The 17088-nt window shown below is 37.9% G+C and overlaps 1 protein-coding gene across 1 annotated transcript; it reads left to right on the forward strand.

Annotated features, from left to right (window-relative positions):
• The first annotated feature begins 13652 nt into the window (after window positions 1-13652).
• Window positions 13653-16192, forward strand: LOC131678254 (uncharacterized). Its single transcript, XM_058958268.1, has 5 exons — window positions 13653-13788; window positions 14310-14501; window positions 14641-14908; window positions 15116-15231; window positions 15710-16192. The coding sequence occupies exons 1-5, from the start codon at window positions 13734-13736 to the stop codon at window positions 15925-15927; spliced, it is 849 nt and encodes a 282-aa protein (XP_058814251.1). The 5' UTR covers window positions 13653-13733; the 3' UTR covers window positions 15928-16192.
• The last annotated feature ends 896 nt before the right edge of the window (window positions 16193-17088 follow it).

The following is a 17088-nucleotide window of genomic DNA, read 5'->3' on the forward strand; positions in this document are numbered from 1 at the left end:
TTTCCGAGTTATAAGTGATTGAAAAATGTTCAATGTCATAAACTTCAAAAGTTCAAAAACTAATAACTTAAAAAAAAATCATATTCAGCCAAAATAAAAAATACGTGTCAATTACTTTAACTAATGAATGCAAGAAAAAAAATTGGAAGGAATTCAAATTTTGATTGTAAATCAGACGTGGAATGACCCATATATTTTGATCCTATTGATCACCAAAGATCCTCCTTCCTAACTGGGGTATGCCAAAAAATTATGTTAGCATGATGCATTAGAACTGGTAATAGTTACAGGACGCCAGATCAAGAAAATAGAAGTTGAACCATCTACAATTCGTTTGCTAAATCAGAAGATTTTGTGCAAATTTCGACATTCTCTTCGATCGAACATTTTATGGATATTTTTCTACTCATTTCGATTTAGCGTCATCTACACCTTTGAAACGTGTAGCTTAGAACACCTTGCGTTTTCCAGCACCGTCAAGGATTGTCATATTCGGTTAGCGCATAAATACTGAGAACTCTAGAATATCCATTGTTGCAACGAGAGTAAATTGTAACTTGTAAATAAAAATAAATAATAAAAATCAAATTAAACATCAATAATTCGTTGATGTACTATAGCCTTTCTTGTGACGAAGAACATGGATTGTCTTAGATTTGGCTTTGTTTTCATTAAGAACTTTTCAAAATTTCGTTTAGTTTCTAGTGACAATATGAAGTAATTAGAACTAAAAGCTTTATGCAGGGGCGGGTAAAGCGTAGTTGGTAAATTGATTACCTTTTACGCAGCTCATCACGGTTCGTTCATCAATCCCGCACATGTAGGGTTAGAAATTTTTCTAAAGAAATTTTCTAACTCAAAAAGAGGCGAATAACCATAAGGTTAAAACCTGTATAATCGAAATAAAAAAGATTTATACAATAATTTTTTAAGCCCCTCCCGAAATAAACTCCTGGCTACGGGCCTGACGTCTTCGAAGGAATTTGTTGACACTATAAGCCCTTTCATATAGCGTTGTTATTTTAATGATTGATCTCCCCAAAAGTGAAATATATTTACCAACTTTCTTGCAAGCGCATTTATTAAAATTATGTCTTCGGCAAAGTTGTAGAGTAAGCCTGTGCCAGCAACTTTGCTTGTCACAAAGTCTTTATACTATTATCTTAATATCTCCTACATAATTGCTGGTTGTTTATGGATGATTAAAGCTAATTCAATAGTATAACTTTTGAAATATCATACTGATTTGTTTATTTATTTATTTGTTTATTTGTTGTACCGTCACCAACAGACCTCTTGGCCCCAATGGTGATTACTTAAACTAATTACATTTCAGAATACGCATTATTTTAGTTTTTAGTTTAGTTTTTATCAAATTCCTTGTCAGGTTGAAGTCAAACGCCGTCGCCACACTGTTAAACACACGCTGGAGTCCGGTAACAGCGCTCTAGCGCCCATAGTTCTCCTGAACGGGACTCGCAGAAGAGAGTTATTGCGCAGAGCTCGAACGCGAGCTTGAAGATCGAGGCGTCCGAGGATTGTAGGGCAATCCACCCTGGCAGACAGTAAGTCCGAGACGAACAGGGCTCGAGAGCAGTCCCTCCGGATGCTTAGAGTATCGAGCTGTATTAACTGACAACGGTTTTCGTAGCTTGGCAGCTGAAATCTGTTTTGCCAAGGAAGATGTCGGAGTGCAAAGCGTATGAACCGGCGTTGGACGGCCTCGATTCTATCGACACCGTTCTGGTAGTAAGGGTTCCAAACAGAAGAACAATATTCCAGTGTTGAGCGAACCAGCGCGCAATAGAGAGATTTTAAACAGTATACGTCCTTAAAGTCTTTCGCTATTCGGAAGATGAACCCAAGCTGTCTTGATGCCTTATCCACAATGGATGATGCATGTGGTATCGGTATCCCGTATTTGTCGAAACATTTTCATGTCGTCGGCGAAAGAAAGGCGGGATCCTTGTAATTTGATGTTGACGTCATTAAAGTAGAGGAGGAATATCATTGGACCGAGATGGCTTCCTTGTGGGATACCGGATGTAGCGAAGAAAGATGTAGATAGACAGTCCTTAATGCTGATTTGGAGTTTCCTTCCATCGAGGTAGGAACGAAACCAGCGCAGTAGTTGTCCATGAATACCGAGTTTGTCCAGCTTCGCTATTGCGATATCATGATTGATTTTGTCGAAAGCCGCAGATAAATCTATGTAAATAGCATCGGTTTGCAATCCGTCAGCGAATCCATCGAGTACATATGTTGTGAACGAGAGCAGGTTAGTCGTTGTCGGTCGTTTAGGCATAAAACCGTGTTGGTCGTCTGCAATGTAGTGTTTGCAGTGAAAGAAAATAGGGTCTAAGACAACCAGCTCGAATAGTTTTGATACTGCACTTAAACACGAGATTCCCCGATAATTGTCAATGTTCGATTTGTTTCCTTTTTTGTGAACTGGAAACATGTGCGCTGCTTTCCAGCAGGAAGGGAATGTTTCAGTATTGAGTGATAGCACAAAGACTCGCCGAAGTGGTTCAAGAAGCCCGCTGATGCACTTTTTGACAAAAATCGAGGGAACGCCATCTGGGCCCGGGGAACTAGATGCTTTCAGCTTGGAATTTGCTGCAAGAATGGCAGCATTATCGACACAAATTCAGTTAATGGTTCGTCCTAGAGAAGGAGTTAGATTTGAAGCGGCAGCGACGTGTTGTGGGGAAAGGCTCTCGTTGGAAAAATGGCTTGAACATTTGTCGGAAAACTATTGGCAAATTTCCTTAGTGTCGGTGCCTAAAACTCCATTTAATGACATACAAGATGGTAACCCGGATTCTTTTCGCTGCTCGTTCACATATTTCCAAACGACTTGGGTTTGGATTTCAGTTGACGTTCGACGTTTCGCTGGTATCTAAAAGGCACGTCTGCTTTGCTGTTTGTATTCGTGGTTGAGTTGAAAGTAGTGGTTTCGTAATGCAAGTGTCTTGGGGACCATTCATAAATTACGTAACGCTTTTAGAAGGGGGAGGGGGTTCGACAAGTCGTTACATATTGTGACATAGGGGGGAGGGGGAGTAAGCTAGATCGTTACGTAACATGTTTTCACCGAAGAAATTTTTTTTTCAAGGAATTTGTTACGTAATAGAGGAGGGGGGGATAAAGAAATTTGTGACAATTTGTTACATGGAGGGAGGGGGAGTCAATTTTGGGCAATTTTTGCGTTTCGTTATTTATGAATGGTCCCTTATGCTTCGAGAATTTTTTAAATGCGGATCGTTTGGCAGTTTATAATCGCCTAAGCACTGTTGATTGCCAGGGAGGGTGTTGATTTGTGCTGACTGTTCGTTTTGGCACATGACGGTCGATTAAGTAGTTAAGAATATTAGAAAACGTCATCGCTGCTTCGTTCGCGTCATCATTGTTAAGATTTTCGTCCCAGTTTATATCCAACAGCGTGCTAACGATGCTGTCGTAGTCAGCGTTTTTAAAATCGTAGACGATAGAGCTTGAGACGTCTTCAAAATTCACTCCTAGGTTACCAGCGAGTACAAGATGTAGTGGGGGATGATGGCGCACATGCTGGACTAAAGGTGTCGGAGCGGCGCAGCAGTACGGAACGTAGTCCCGGGCACTTACAAAGCAGAGGTCCAATGTACGTCCATTCTCGTTGATGATATTATTAATTTGCCGAAGAGTTGCGCTACTGTAGTTGTCCTAGATACAACTGGCATTGTTGATAAGCGCAGACTTTTCGATATCCAATCGTAGAAATCCATTACTTGCCTGGCACCAGGTCAAGCCAGGTAACTTGAAGTCGCCCAGTATAACAATATCATCCGACGGGGCAGCGATCGAGGTGATGAAAGAAACGGAGGAAAGATGTACATCGATCAGGCTGTAATCACGAATTCGGTCAGGTGGAAAATACACGACATACAAGAAGAGATTGCGATCGACAAGTTTCACTGATATCCACACTTGCTCGCCCACCGCTCATCGTTGATCACTCGGGCTTTTATACCATGGCGAACGGCGATGAGTTCACCACCACCTGATGTCTTGTGGCTGTTGAGGACATAGCGATCACAGCGGAAGACATCAAATGTTGAACCAAACACCTGGCGAGACAGAGTATGGTTGTCGAGCCACGTCTCGGTTAAGGCGATGACGTCATAACAGCAGCCCGTGGTCGCGAGCAAATAGCTGTCCGTTGATGAATTTAAGTCACCAACATTCTGGTAGTAAATCTCGATGTTATTGGATGCCGGATCAGGTTCTGCAGAGAGCGAATCAACTGCATCGCGCCCCAGAATGTAGCGATCATCATCGGCGAGAGAAATGGTTGACATCTGGTCACAAGATGTTAGAGCAAAAGGTAAATTACTGGAAGCGAAGAATACATTGGCGATTGAAGTGTTCGGATCAGATGTATACTTGCCATTTGTGGCGGGTTGGAAGACCCTTTCACCCATCCCATACACAGAACCGGGACGACTGATGATCGCTGGCTGCAATTGCTCGACTGTGGCGGGTGGATCGAGGACTTCCATAGTGCCAGCTGCGGTGCGTCCCAGTATGCGTTGAACCCCGATGGTGCGATGCGGGGAGCAGGAACGGGACGGTAGTTGCTTTCGGCGAGAGTTGGACGATGAACTAGAAGCGTGAATCGGTTCAACCCTTGTATCGTTACAATTTGTATAATACTTGCCGAGAAAGGCGGCTTGGAAGACCCCTTCTCCACCCACACATACAGGACCGGGACGATGATAAGTTTGAGATGTTCAGTAAAAAGCTTTGAACTATCAAAATGAAAAACTTTCTATATAACAACAATGGTTTATATCGTGTATTAACGAAATAATTTGGCATTTTTGAAAAATAAAGTGTTTCAAATGATGATTGGTTGTTAACGGGAAAACGGCTGAGTTTACGTCAATAGTATTTTCGGACCGCTCATCAAAAATAGCAAGGTTTGTCATTTGCTGCTCTAATCTTCGTGATTAATCCTCCTATAAGTGAGATTTTTCAACTAAACTTTTTTTTTGACGAAAGAAATGGTCTAACAACCTTGTAAAAGTTGTGTGGATTGCTTTTACGAATATCTTTGCTGGATACAAAATGTCTCTTTATTAAATGCTTAAGAAGTTATAGCTTGTTATATTTGGATGACCCCCAGAAATATTTTTTTTTAAATATCTTTTCTATTATCATTCCTACGGGGTTCATATATTCTTCGAAGTTATTTCAATCGTCAAATCACGCAATTTTTATTAATGCATAATTTTTCCTATCTCGAGCATTTTCAAAGAAATTTGACATTTTTTGAAAATCAATAGTATTTTTAAATCTTCTATAACTTTACTGGAGACACTTAGAGACAAGGGAAATCTATTGAATTTTATAGTGTTGATGTAACAATTCTAATTGAAATCATAGCTGGCTGCCCGTTGAAAAGTTATTGCTTTTAAAACTTTTGTTAATTTTACCTAAAAATACCCAATAACTTCTAAGTCGCAAGAGAAAGACCAAAGATCTTTTCTAGAAAAATGTGTATCTTGATAATACGAACAACTTTCTTGAACATTCTGAAGCTTTATCTACGGTTTTTAAGAAGTTATGTTGAATAAATACTTTTAAGAGGTCATTCATAAATAACGGTCCTTATTTCGAATGCACCATAAAAAGTGATTTTTGATGTTCGCAAAAACAAGTTTTTTGACATTTCTGAATACTTTATCTTGTTTTTCGTACTTTGAAAAAAATTGTAGCAAATATCTCACTTCTAGGGGGATTAATCGCTATAATTATATATCATCAAAATAAAGATCTTGGATCATCATAAAACATCCCAGAAGACATAATTCCTGTACGCTTTACCGTTTTCGCGTAAATAATTTTTCGCACGTTTTAGGCGAAAAAATCCACTCAGCAGCAGTTAGAATTTATAATTACAAACTGCTACCAACAACAGTAGAGACAGTAGGGTAATTCCATGGCAACCGTGTTAATGAATAGGCACGATCCTGATCGATTTTGATGAAGATTGGCACATGTCTTCGATAGGAAAGACGATTTCTAACTAGAGACTATCTGTCCCAAGATATCATCAAGCGATTGGGGCATTGACACCATTATTACCGGATATTTTGTCTGTATAAAAAAATTCTTGTAGAGCCACCTAGGTCGCCCTGACAAATAGGGTCCGCCTTGCAAATAAGAACCCAAGTAGTGAGGAAACCCCGACTTACAAGTTTCAGACAGTAACTTTCCTCAATTAATGTCAATTTTGGGATAAAAACAAAAAAATCTAATGCATTTTCTTCAAAATGAAACTCGCAAGAATAAACCTAAGTGATATAATTGAATCGGATGGCGTAAACATCAAAACTGATTTTATGGAGCCCCAGCAACACATAGATTTATCTTATATAGATAAATAAAGCCCTTAATAAAATTACTCTAAATTACCCATTACCAAGGTTGCGAAAGAGAAATATTTTTATATTACTTAATAAAAAATGTTTCTAATAATGAGAGTACCCCCTTAAAAAAAGTTAAGATGATAGCCGATTTATGGGTGTAAACAAATTTCACGAAACTTTGCTGAAGATATCTAATGAGAACCAGAATATACTTTTTTTCGCCATTTTAGGGTTTAGGAGCGTTTCACCTGTACATGCGGCAACTCACCAGAATAGACTTTTTTGCCATTTTTTGAAACCATTTCAGTATATTGGAAAAAAGTCTGTTCATAAATTCATAAACAAAAAATGAAACTGCTTGTGTTTTCAAATGAACAAGTCGCGCCAAAAAACAGCGTTACATTATAATGTTTCATTGGGTTACTGTGATTGTTTGCTGGATATGATTAGTGTTTGTTATTATTCTTCTTCATAATTTGGGGATACAAAGGTTTGAATAAAAAATATCAGCTAAGTGAACCTACAATTAAATAAACGATGTTCATGATTTCAGGAGCTTTGTCGCAAGATTTGGAATTTCCCATCACGTTACCGTGATATTTTTTCATGAGTCTACCATCGGATTTTTCTGGCAGAGTAGTGTGATTTATGTTCATGATTTCAGTACCTTAATCACGATTTCCGTAATACCTATTTACGTTATCGTGGTATTTTAATCACAAGTTCGGTGATTTGTGTTTATGATTTCAGGATCTTAGTCACCATATATGATATTTTAGTCACGAGAAATGTTATTTTCATGATTGATCTGCTATTATTTATTTATCTACCAAGCGAATGAAACTGGTTTAACCTCATTTCACATAAATAGACACCAGCACTGGCTCGGCCCTCTAACAAAGAATCGTCAGTATAACAAACAGCGTATTCCTCAAGTTGTCACTTCATCCAGCCAGACAGACATTCCTCACGAGGAGGAATTCTCAAATTGAAAGTTTCAAAAGGAAAACTCCGTGTGATTGTAAAGTCACTGGGAGCAAGTAACCAAAGCTACGATCTATTGGGTTACTGTTCCAAAGCCCAGTAACCTTAAGACGGTACACACAAAAAGTGCTTCTTTTTTCAGAAACACATATAGTGGTTTTATGTTCAAGAGTGTATCTAGAGCAGCAGTTGGTTTTGTCGATAACGCACCAGTCATCGCCATCAGACCATCCTCTGAAGATGGATTAACTTGGATTGGATTATCGTAACTTCTTCCTCCTACTACCAAACAAGGCACCCGTATGCCAGTATTGATCTAACAATTGTTGTGTAGGTCCACTATACGTACTTGGCCGAAGGCCATGCAAGCTTTCTTGATTCTGAAATCGATGCGAGCTGCCCAATTAAATGTTGAGTCAAGAATACCCCAACGTACATAACTTGATCTGCGACAATAATTTCAAAGTCAAAGATCAGCAACGGACGAGCTCCGGTTGTAATCCTTCGTTGCGTGAAAAGCACCATTGATGTTTTATTTAGATTAACTGATTGTCCAACATGAAGATATCATTGGTCAGCAACACATAAGTCTTGTTGCATAAAATCAAAATGTGTGTTAATTCAGATACCGGTGATCAGTATACGATAATCATCGGCGAAGCTATATGTCGGAAACATAAACTCAACAAGCCTACGGCGACAAGGTTCAATAAAAGTCGTAAAAACCTAACAGATATCTCCAAATGCATCTCCTTCACATCAAAAGTCATCGAATATCGGAACGTGAGAGACGAGAAAAAGTTCTTAAAACTAGTGCATTAAATGTTGAAAACCCAAAATGGTTAGGAAGAATAATCTCAAAGGTTTTTAAATTTCCAAAATCGACTATAAATTCTATGAGACAACTAAAGAGGTATGTAATATAGAAATCTCATAGTAATAGTACCTACTGCAAGAAACCACCATTCAATATGATTATCAGTGTACGGAATTCTAGTAAAACTAAAACATTCAACTTGACAACCATCGATTTAGTCAATGTTTTTTTTTCAATCAAAATAGTTTGAATGATTCTAAGAATCAATTCATAAAATATGCCACACTCACTCCTAAAGTATTCAGCTTTGTCCAACATATTACATCAGCAATGCTCGGGTTTTTTTCAGAACCGGTATTAACGACAATCACCTTCGCGTATCACCGCTTCGCATCGACATATACGAATTCCAAGAAGGCACACTTTTAGCGGCTACACTGCATTTTTGACGCGTGTCTCACCTGTTTCGCGTGAATATTAAGCAGTAGCATCCGCGGGTATTCACTTCAATCGGGCTACTGTCGCGGCGCCACAGCCACCATGCATTCCATCTCGCGCACGCCACGACATAGTCGGCCTTGCCAAGTACGGTTTCTCCATTCCGTCCCGTCAGTCGCGTACCACTAGTGTTTATAAGCTGGACAATCGATGAATGAAGTCTCGTCTACGTGATTTACTACTCAGCTTGTCCGTACTAGGTCAAATGTCCGTGTATGCAAGATTCCACCGAAGTAAATTGAAATTTAACATCCAGGATCCATTGCTGTAGAAGTGTATGAAGTGTAGGTTGCTACTCGTTTCTCGGTTAGTCAATAAAACGGTGTAATGGAATGGACTGTTCAGTTCTACGATAATGGAACCATGTAGGAACTATTTACTGTGCGCTCCTGCTTCAGCTTGGTTTCACTTTTGGTGCCCACTAGGCCAATTGGTCATTGTCGTACTCGAGTCCGTGCACGGGCAAGCTTTCCGCTAGGTCAATTATTTTTACCTAGCACACACACACGTATTTACTAGAATCAGTATCGCGAATGGATTTAGTTTTCAATGGGGTCCGAAACTAGGGATGATCAAAATCGAATAATTAATAAATGGAAATACCGAACACAAGATAAGATTAAAGATTCATTCGCACAATAAAAGTTTCCCGTGAAAGTTTTTCGTATTTTTTATCTGAAACAAAGATTTCCAAAAACGAAACGATCTATTCCTGAGTATTGGAGTCGATTCCGCCGAATTGGGCTCGCAAAAGATTATCAATGTGCTTGCGAAGAGGGTTGCCAAAGCATTGAACATGTTGTTTGGTCTTGCACTGAGTAGCGTGAAGCCAGATTCCAATTAGGATTCCTTACGAGCCGAAAAAAACCACCCTATGTTCCTGTTAGTGATATCCTCGTCTTACGAGATCTCACATACATGGACCATATTTATCATTTCCCAAAAACAATAAATGTTCAAACACAATTATCCCCGCTATATTCCTAGTTTTTGATTCCTTGCTATCCACAAATAAATTAGATTTCTTTGCAGTTAGTAAACTTAGATCAAACAATATTAATAAAGAAAAGTAAATAAACAAAGGGATTCCATAAGAAACCGGCCGACCACAAAATATGACCATCGCCGATTCGAACGAAACTTTGCAGTTGTGTTCAGTTTATGAAACAGTTTACGAAACTTTACAGTTGTGTTCAGTTTATGAACTGCAATATTTTGATGCAAATTTTCAAAACGGCGTCGACCTTTCTGCGTGTATTGCTTTCCAATTTCTTTAGTTCGATTACCGTATTTCATACACAAAACTATCTGAGAACAAGTTACAGGGAATGAATACTTCTGTATGAAAAAATGCACTGAAAAATATGTTGTGTCATTGTTCACAAAAAAAAACTTTTGTTAAAAATTTAAATCGCAAAAAAACATTACTTTTTTAATGTTTTATATTTTGTCAACAAAAACCTAAAGAATTTTCGAAAGTGATTGCGAGACGGAGAACTTATCGGTAAAGGAGTGTTTCTAACGTTAACTTTATAAATGTTCATAAATATCATACTGATTGACATACAAAACTGTAGTTTTATTACAGAATATGATTCTGAGTGTCGTTTCAAATCAAAATGTTTTTTGTCAACTTTGAAAAAAATTAATTTACTTCTATCATTTGCAACATTCAGGTCATTCCACGTCAGATTTGCAACCAAAATTTTAATTCCTTCCAAAAAAATTTCTTGTGCTTTTGGATAAAATAGTTGACACGTGTTTTTTGTTTTGGCTGAATATGATATATTTTGTTCAAGTTATGAGTTTTTTAATTTCATGAAATTGAACAAAGCCATGTGGTATCCGACGAGCTGAAATCTCTCGAAGTATTTGAGCAAAAATAGACCCACTGGGTACGCGCTACCATGTCGTAAGAGGCGACTAACAACAGGAGGCGTTCCTGAGTTGAGGTATCACAGGACTAGAAATTTTCGCCGCGGTCGGAGTATTATGGGCTTTGCCTTTTCTCTGGTTTTTTTAATTCAATTCGTTTATTTGATAAGGCACGTTTGCGTTAGCTTAAAGGTGCCATTTTTTCTTTGTTTTAAATTTTGAATTTCTTAAAACTTTGGGGTTACACATTTAAATGCTATTTCTCTCAATAAATTTTATCCCACGTTGGTATTATAATACAATCATAAAAGAACTGTCATGAAGCTTTCTTTTATATGAAAGATAATAAATGGAAAATATTTTTCTCCCAAGTTGGGAAATGTTGCTACCTCTACTATAATGTATTGTAATGTAATGAGAACTGTCATTACGCACGACAAAATTTACAGTGTACTAGTATCTTATCCTGCCATCGTGGCGCTAGTGTGATGTCTTTTATGAAATGCGAGAGTGGACTATCACCCTTTTTTTGTTTACGACGAATGCGAGATTCGTTCGGAATAGATTCGTTCGAATATTGAGACATTCACCGAAATGTACACGCCGCACCAACTACTTACTAAATGCCGCTCTAAGGTTGTCAGCTAGTTTTTTGTGTAACTAGTACTTGTATTTGCTATTTGCAGTAGTAATAATCCTCCCATTTTAGTTTATACGCAAAGACAATTTTTAAAACAGAATTTGATTGATAAGTATAGCTCATTAAACCAATTTTATCAATTCTGTAATCTAAAAGAATTTTTGAATTTTATTGAACGTGATGAATTTGGCACCACTTGCATTTGGTATACTCAACCTGCACAAAGCGTTGCATAACGCAGGGCTGATTTTTATAACAACTTATCTACTCATTCAGCCCTTCGTTATGCAAATTTGCAAACATTATGACAGATCGGCTAAGTGCGGTGTTTCATGAAACGCGGCCATTCCTTTCGATCAGGAAAGGCCGCGTGGGCATTTGGGGAACTGCGCTAATACTAAACCCATTTGATTTTGCTGTCGTAAAGCCAGAAATTTGGTTTGGGGGGCTTTTGACAAAAATCGTTGTTTTTTCGAAAATTCTAAAATTTAATGTAAGTTGGATAAATTAGTGAAACAAAGTTAGTTCAACAGATGCCTTTTATATTTTTTTTTGCAATATGTGAATAAAGTCAACTAATACCACAACAGATCTAAATACTGCTCGCAGTGATTCGTCTCCAACAACAAAGACAAGTCAAAGAATGCAAATACAAAGTGCAAATTTAAATGTTCAAGAACTTTTCAAACGCTCAAGATCAAATAATTGCGAAATCATCAACTTTGAAGGTTTAACAACTTTGAAGAAGCTTTCCAACATAAAAAGCTCATATTATAATATAATATGTTGGTGATGAAAACTCCTAGAAGTGATTATGGAGAAGTAGCTCTTCAAAAATTATCTATTGTCTTTAGCAAAGTTGTTAATGTCGTTTAAAAAAAATTGTAGAAAATATAAAGGTTACATAAATGCAATATTCAAAACATTTTCTTAAAGCCAGTTCTTTTCAATAAAACAAGACTACCTTGAATAGAATATGAAATTAATTGCTTATACAGTCGTGATTCGCTGGTTGGGCCACACCTCTGTCCAACTAACAAATTTGATTCGTTAGTTGGACCGGCTGACAAATGTCAAAAACTCTCCAAAGGAGACGTTAGTAGTGTAATTGCATCTATTCGCATCTCTAATAATTGTCACATTGATTCGGCCCTATTCTGCGCGGCGTGTGACGACTAATCTCACCTCACTTTACGTGACTTTTCTCATCCTATTCTGAGAGTCGACTCGGGTGATGTGAGATTCCCCATTGCGGTTAAATGGGTGTCTCACGTCACCCGAAGTGACTCTTCAGAATTGGGTGAGAAAAGTCACTTAGAGTGAGGTGAGATTAGTCGTCACACGCTGCGCAGAATAGGGCCGATTGTCAAAGTAAATTTGACATAAGATTTTGACATTCAGATGCTTTTTAGTTGGACCAACGACACGACCAGAAACTTAATAAAATATGCGGGTAAAAAAGTGTCCGAGTTATTTATTGCAAGTTACCAGCACATTGATTTACCCCTCGATATGGATCGTACAATAATTATTCCAGCAACACTTCACTTTGTTTTAATTTTAAGTTGCGAAGCAACCATAATATGTTTTGTTTACATCAATCGATGAAAGGTGCTTCCCCCGCTGAAAAACTTATGTTAGTCGGAGATTTTGCAGAAAAAAGGATTAAACGATGACGGTCTACCAAGGGCGATTAACGACGATGATGACATTATTGCTACTCGCTCTTGGAATTGTATAATAAAACCTTGTATGGGGCCGTACACAAATGACGTAGCGTTTTTCTGGCGATTTTCGACCCCTCCCTCCCCCCTCGTAGCATTTGGTCACAAAATTCTAACCTCCCCCTTGTAAATGACGTAGATATGCCCCCCCCCCCCATCACGCAACGTGACCGGGAGATGAAAAAATTACATATGTTTTTCAATTCTTTTAAATATATGTCCTTACAAAATGTTTGATGACTTTTATCAACATTTTCATTATAACAGCAAATTGCCTACAAAAGAAGCCCATTTCATGACAAATATAGTGTGGATAGTTTTGTTTAGAATTTTACATGTCATAAAGCATGAAGAAAATTTCACAATCCTGCAGCTGCCAACGATTTTAGGAAGCATAAGCTCAACTAAATTACTAAATTTTCTTTGATTGAATCCGAAAGAAAATTTAATTCAGCTACCAAAATAAGTCTACTAGTTAGCAATAGGTTTGTTCCTGTACCAGGAGAAACTGGAAGTACTCCGGAGCAAACTGGAAGAAAACTGTTCCTGTACTCACTTCTTGGCGCCATATTGGATTTTTTTTTTCGGAGCAAATGGGAGAAAACAGGAGTAAGATTTTTTTGCTTCCCTTTGCTTCTTACGCACACAAACAAAACGAAACGTCAAATCAATCAGCTAACTGTATCGTGTTGTTTATAGTTGATCGCGTGGTGATTTAACAAAATTAAGATCAAATTCAACAAAATTCTCGTTTCGTTTTTTATATATTTATATATTCAAATATGGAGAATATGCAGATAGAAGTTTCTCCGCGAACTGTTCTACGGATTCAGCGTGGTAAGTTTGTGATTATTGTTTTTTTATGGTGTTGGATGTAGAAATTCTAGTCCGGATCAGGCGATGAAGGTTTGTTTACTTCTAGGGCGATTTTGACACCAAAGTCTTTTCCTGTCTTTTTATTGGACTTTGCCAAACAACAACTGGCTAACACCGTGAAAACAACGGCTTTTTGCTTGATGTGTACCGAGGTAGTGCCGTGGTTTTGCATATTAGAGCAGAAGTGCAGAAAACGAAATGTTCCATTGACACTTCTGCTCGAAAGTGTAAAACCACCCAGTTCATCCCATTCCGGAACAGGTTCGGAAATCTGAATGCAGTCAGTATGGATTCTAACTCAAATGCAGCAACCGATTCCGACTCAACCGGTTTCGGAATCAGTTGCATTTGAGCTGGAATCCATACTGACTCCATTCAGGATTCTGAATCTGAAGGCAGTACACACCACTACTTCGGTACAATGCCATCGGAAGCGAAAAATGGTCGTTATATTAATTTGCTTTTGTCTGTCATTGTTTTAGATCCTTCCGTGCTCCAACATTTATTGGAACAATCTAATTTGATGTGTGTCAATCAAGATCCGTCGGAAATAACTACGCAGGAAACAGAGGTAGCTTCGCCGATTATTTTCCAGGAAACAATTGCTAACGTAGGCGGATCATCAGATTCGTTGATCGAATACGATGCATACGAAGGAACGTCCCAAAGGAACGGTAAGTAATTTTACCATTATTTAAATTGACCCTACTTGCGCTGGTGACATCAGCGGAAAAAAGACTTACTTTTAATTTTTTTTATTCGACCAAAATATAAACTTCGCTTGCATACTCAAAATCGTTTATCTTGATCTAGTGGCAGAAAAACCAACATGGGATGAAGCTGCTGTGAAGCTTCTAATCTCCTCGGTCGAAGAAATTCGCCCATCGGTCGGTAAAGCAAATAAATATAAGACTAAGCAAAAGATGTGGCAGGAAATACAAGAGAGGCTGCAAAGTTACGGCTACGGTTTCACCACTAAACAAATTTCCAATAAATTTTTAAAGCTGGAGCAATCATATAAGCAAACAAAAGACCATAACTCAAAAACTGGACGAGATCGTCGGTCCTGTCCTTATGAGAAGTATACAAACAGTTTATTATATATATATATATATATATATATATATATATATATATATATATATATATATATATATATATATATATATATATATATATATATATATATATATATATATATATATATATATATATATATATATATATATATATATATATATATATGTGTGTGTGTGTGTGTGTGTGATTTTAATTGTTTTCGTTGCAGGGAGCTAGATGGTATGCTAAAAAATACAGCTGCTGTTAACGCCTTTCACACAGTTGACGCCTCTGGTACAATAAACATGGAGAATTTGGATCCCGAATGCAGCAATGACAAGCCAGGTATAATTTTTATTTATGTCGAAATGAAAAAGTTTATATTACGAAATGATACTGCGTCTTAATGGCTGTGGCTAAATGATGCACTCCTAATTCCGGATACTATGGCACATAGAAACTGCATACATAACGTCTGGATCCGTCATCAGTTAGGTACAAGTGATGCGTCATAAGATCCGAATGCGAATATGTATTATAAGGCTTAGGGCGCTAAGATTTATTGTGCGTCATAATTGTCGAGTGTTCAGCTGGAAATAGCGACCGATTCCGCTGACTGAGCAAATCGATTAATACTGAATATTGTGGGACCGGAATCATCAAATTTATCACCAAAATAAGATTAAACTGTTTTGTTCTATATATCCCAACGCTGTTGGAATATCTAGAACAAAAGCCATAGTGAATATTCATGGCGTGTGTCCTGTCGCCTCGTGTGCAAGCTATCTTAGCTATCTACATAATAAATTTTATTCAATTCTAGGTACATCAAGAAACACAAACGAAGATCTCGACACTCAAAAGGAAAGGTCTAGACGGAATCGTAAAGACGATATAGTGAATGAGTTGCGCCATATCAGAGAATCCAACGAAGCATTCCAAGATAAAGTTCTGGAAATTATTGAAAATGCAGAACAACAGAAAATTAATGCAATGGAGGCACGGAATGCGCTCTTTGAAAAATTTATTAATAAGCTGTAATTAGATGTAACAAAAACATGTGTTCTACTACAGTGTTTTCGCTGGTTGGTCACTTTTTAACTGAACCGCTTTTTAGTTGAGCCTCCGCTAGTAAAAGCATATGAATGTAAAATTTCGTATCAAATTCAATTTGACAAGCTGACACTAGTTAGAGATGTTAACGAATCGAATTCGTTAGTTGGACAGAGGCTGTGGCCCAACCAGCAAATCACGACTGTATTACTTAAGTGTCTTGACTAAATTCTTATCTTTATCGAAATAAATAAATAAGCTTTAATTAACTTATGACAGAAATATTGTACTTCAAAAAGAATATACAACGTAACAGCTCGGCGAGGAAGAAAAAAACTGCCCTACAACTTGGTATTACTGCGGAAGGGATTGCACCCTTGCACTTTTCTTTCGTAATAATCGTAGGTGTATCTATCCATAGCTGTTTAGTTTCTTGTGCCTATCCTACTTTCGTGGTACAACTCATCTGCACAAGTAAGTTGCGAATATAGATTGGGAGACACACAGCCACTCTCACAGAGTTTCTCCTTCGACTTAGATCTCGCTTTTAGGCTGCTTGGCCGTCCATGAAAGCTACCTTCAATGTCAGCTTCTTCTTTCAAGCAGCTAAGATAAGCTGTGTAGTATTGATAGCGATTATTTCAACCGACCATGACCATGTTCCAGTAGTAAAATCCCACCAAACAGGTAACCCGAATTCAAGTATCATTGTAAGTATCGTACAATGGTTAAATTAATGAAGGTTTTTTTTAAATATTCTCAACAGCAAACAAAAAACGATATATCATACTTAATTAGTTTAATAGCATTAGTTCAATGAGTCTTTTTGCTCCCTTATTTTGGTACGCGGGGGTAGGTGTGTGAGGGGAATGAAAACCCCACAACTCAGAGGCACCACCCCCGGCTTATTTTAGTATGCCTGGTGGGTGAAGGCGATGGGAATGAGAGAGTTATGGGTCTGTAAGAGGTGGTATGGGGTTGCAGCCTGACGGGGGGTGGGGGTTGTAGGGTGATGCAAAGGGATCTGAGGGGATTTGATAGCGGGCGAGGAGCGCTATTTATGTTGTGCGATATGTGGGGGAGTAACCTCCCGCCAACCCTGTTGAAATCCAGAATATTTAAGTTTGTTTTGGATTAGGTTGACGATTT

The sequence above is a fragment of the Topomyia yanbarensis genome, chromosome 2 (assembly GCF_030247195.1).
Source record: "Topomyia yanbarensis strain Yona2022 chromosome 2, ASM3024719v1, whole genome shotgun sequence".
In the NCBI taxonomy this organism is placed as follows: domain Eukaryota; kingdom Metazoa; phylum Arthropoda; class Insecta; order Diptera; family Culicidae; genus Topomyia; species Topomyia yanbarensis.

Bases quoted from the DNA above. Each gene is read 5' to 3' on its own strand.
- LOC131678254 (XM_058958268.1), top strand. From the start codon at position 13,734: ATGGAGAATATGCAGATAGAAGTTTCTCCGCGAACTGTTCTACGGATT. The intron at 14,502-14,640 runs GTAAGTAATTTT...ATCTTGATCTAG, and splicing joins AGGAACGTCCCAAAGGAACG to TGGCAGAAAAACCAACATGG. The intron at 15,232-15,709 runs GTATAATTTTTA...ATTCAATTCTAG, and splicing joins ATGCAGCAATGACAAGCCAG to GTACATCAAGAAACACAAAC.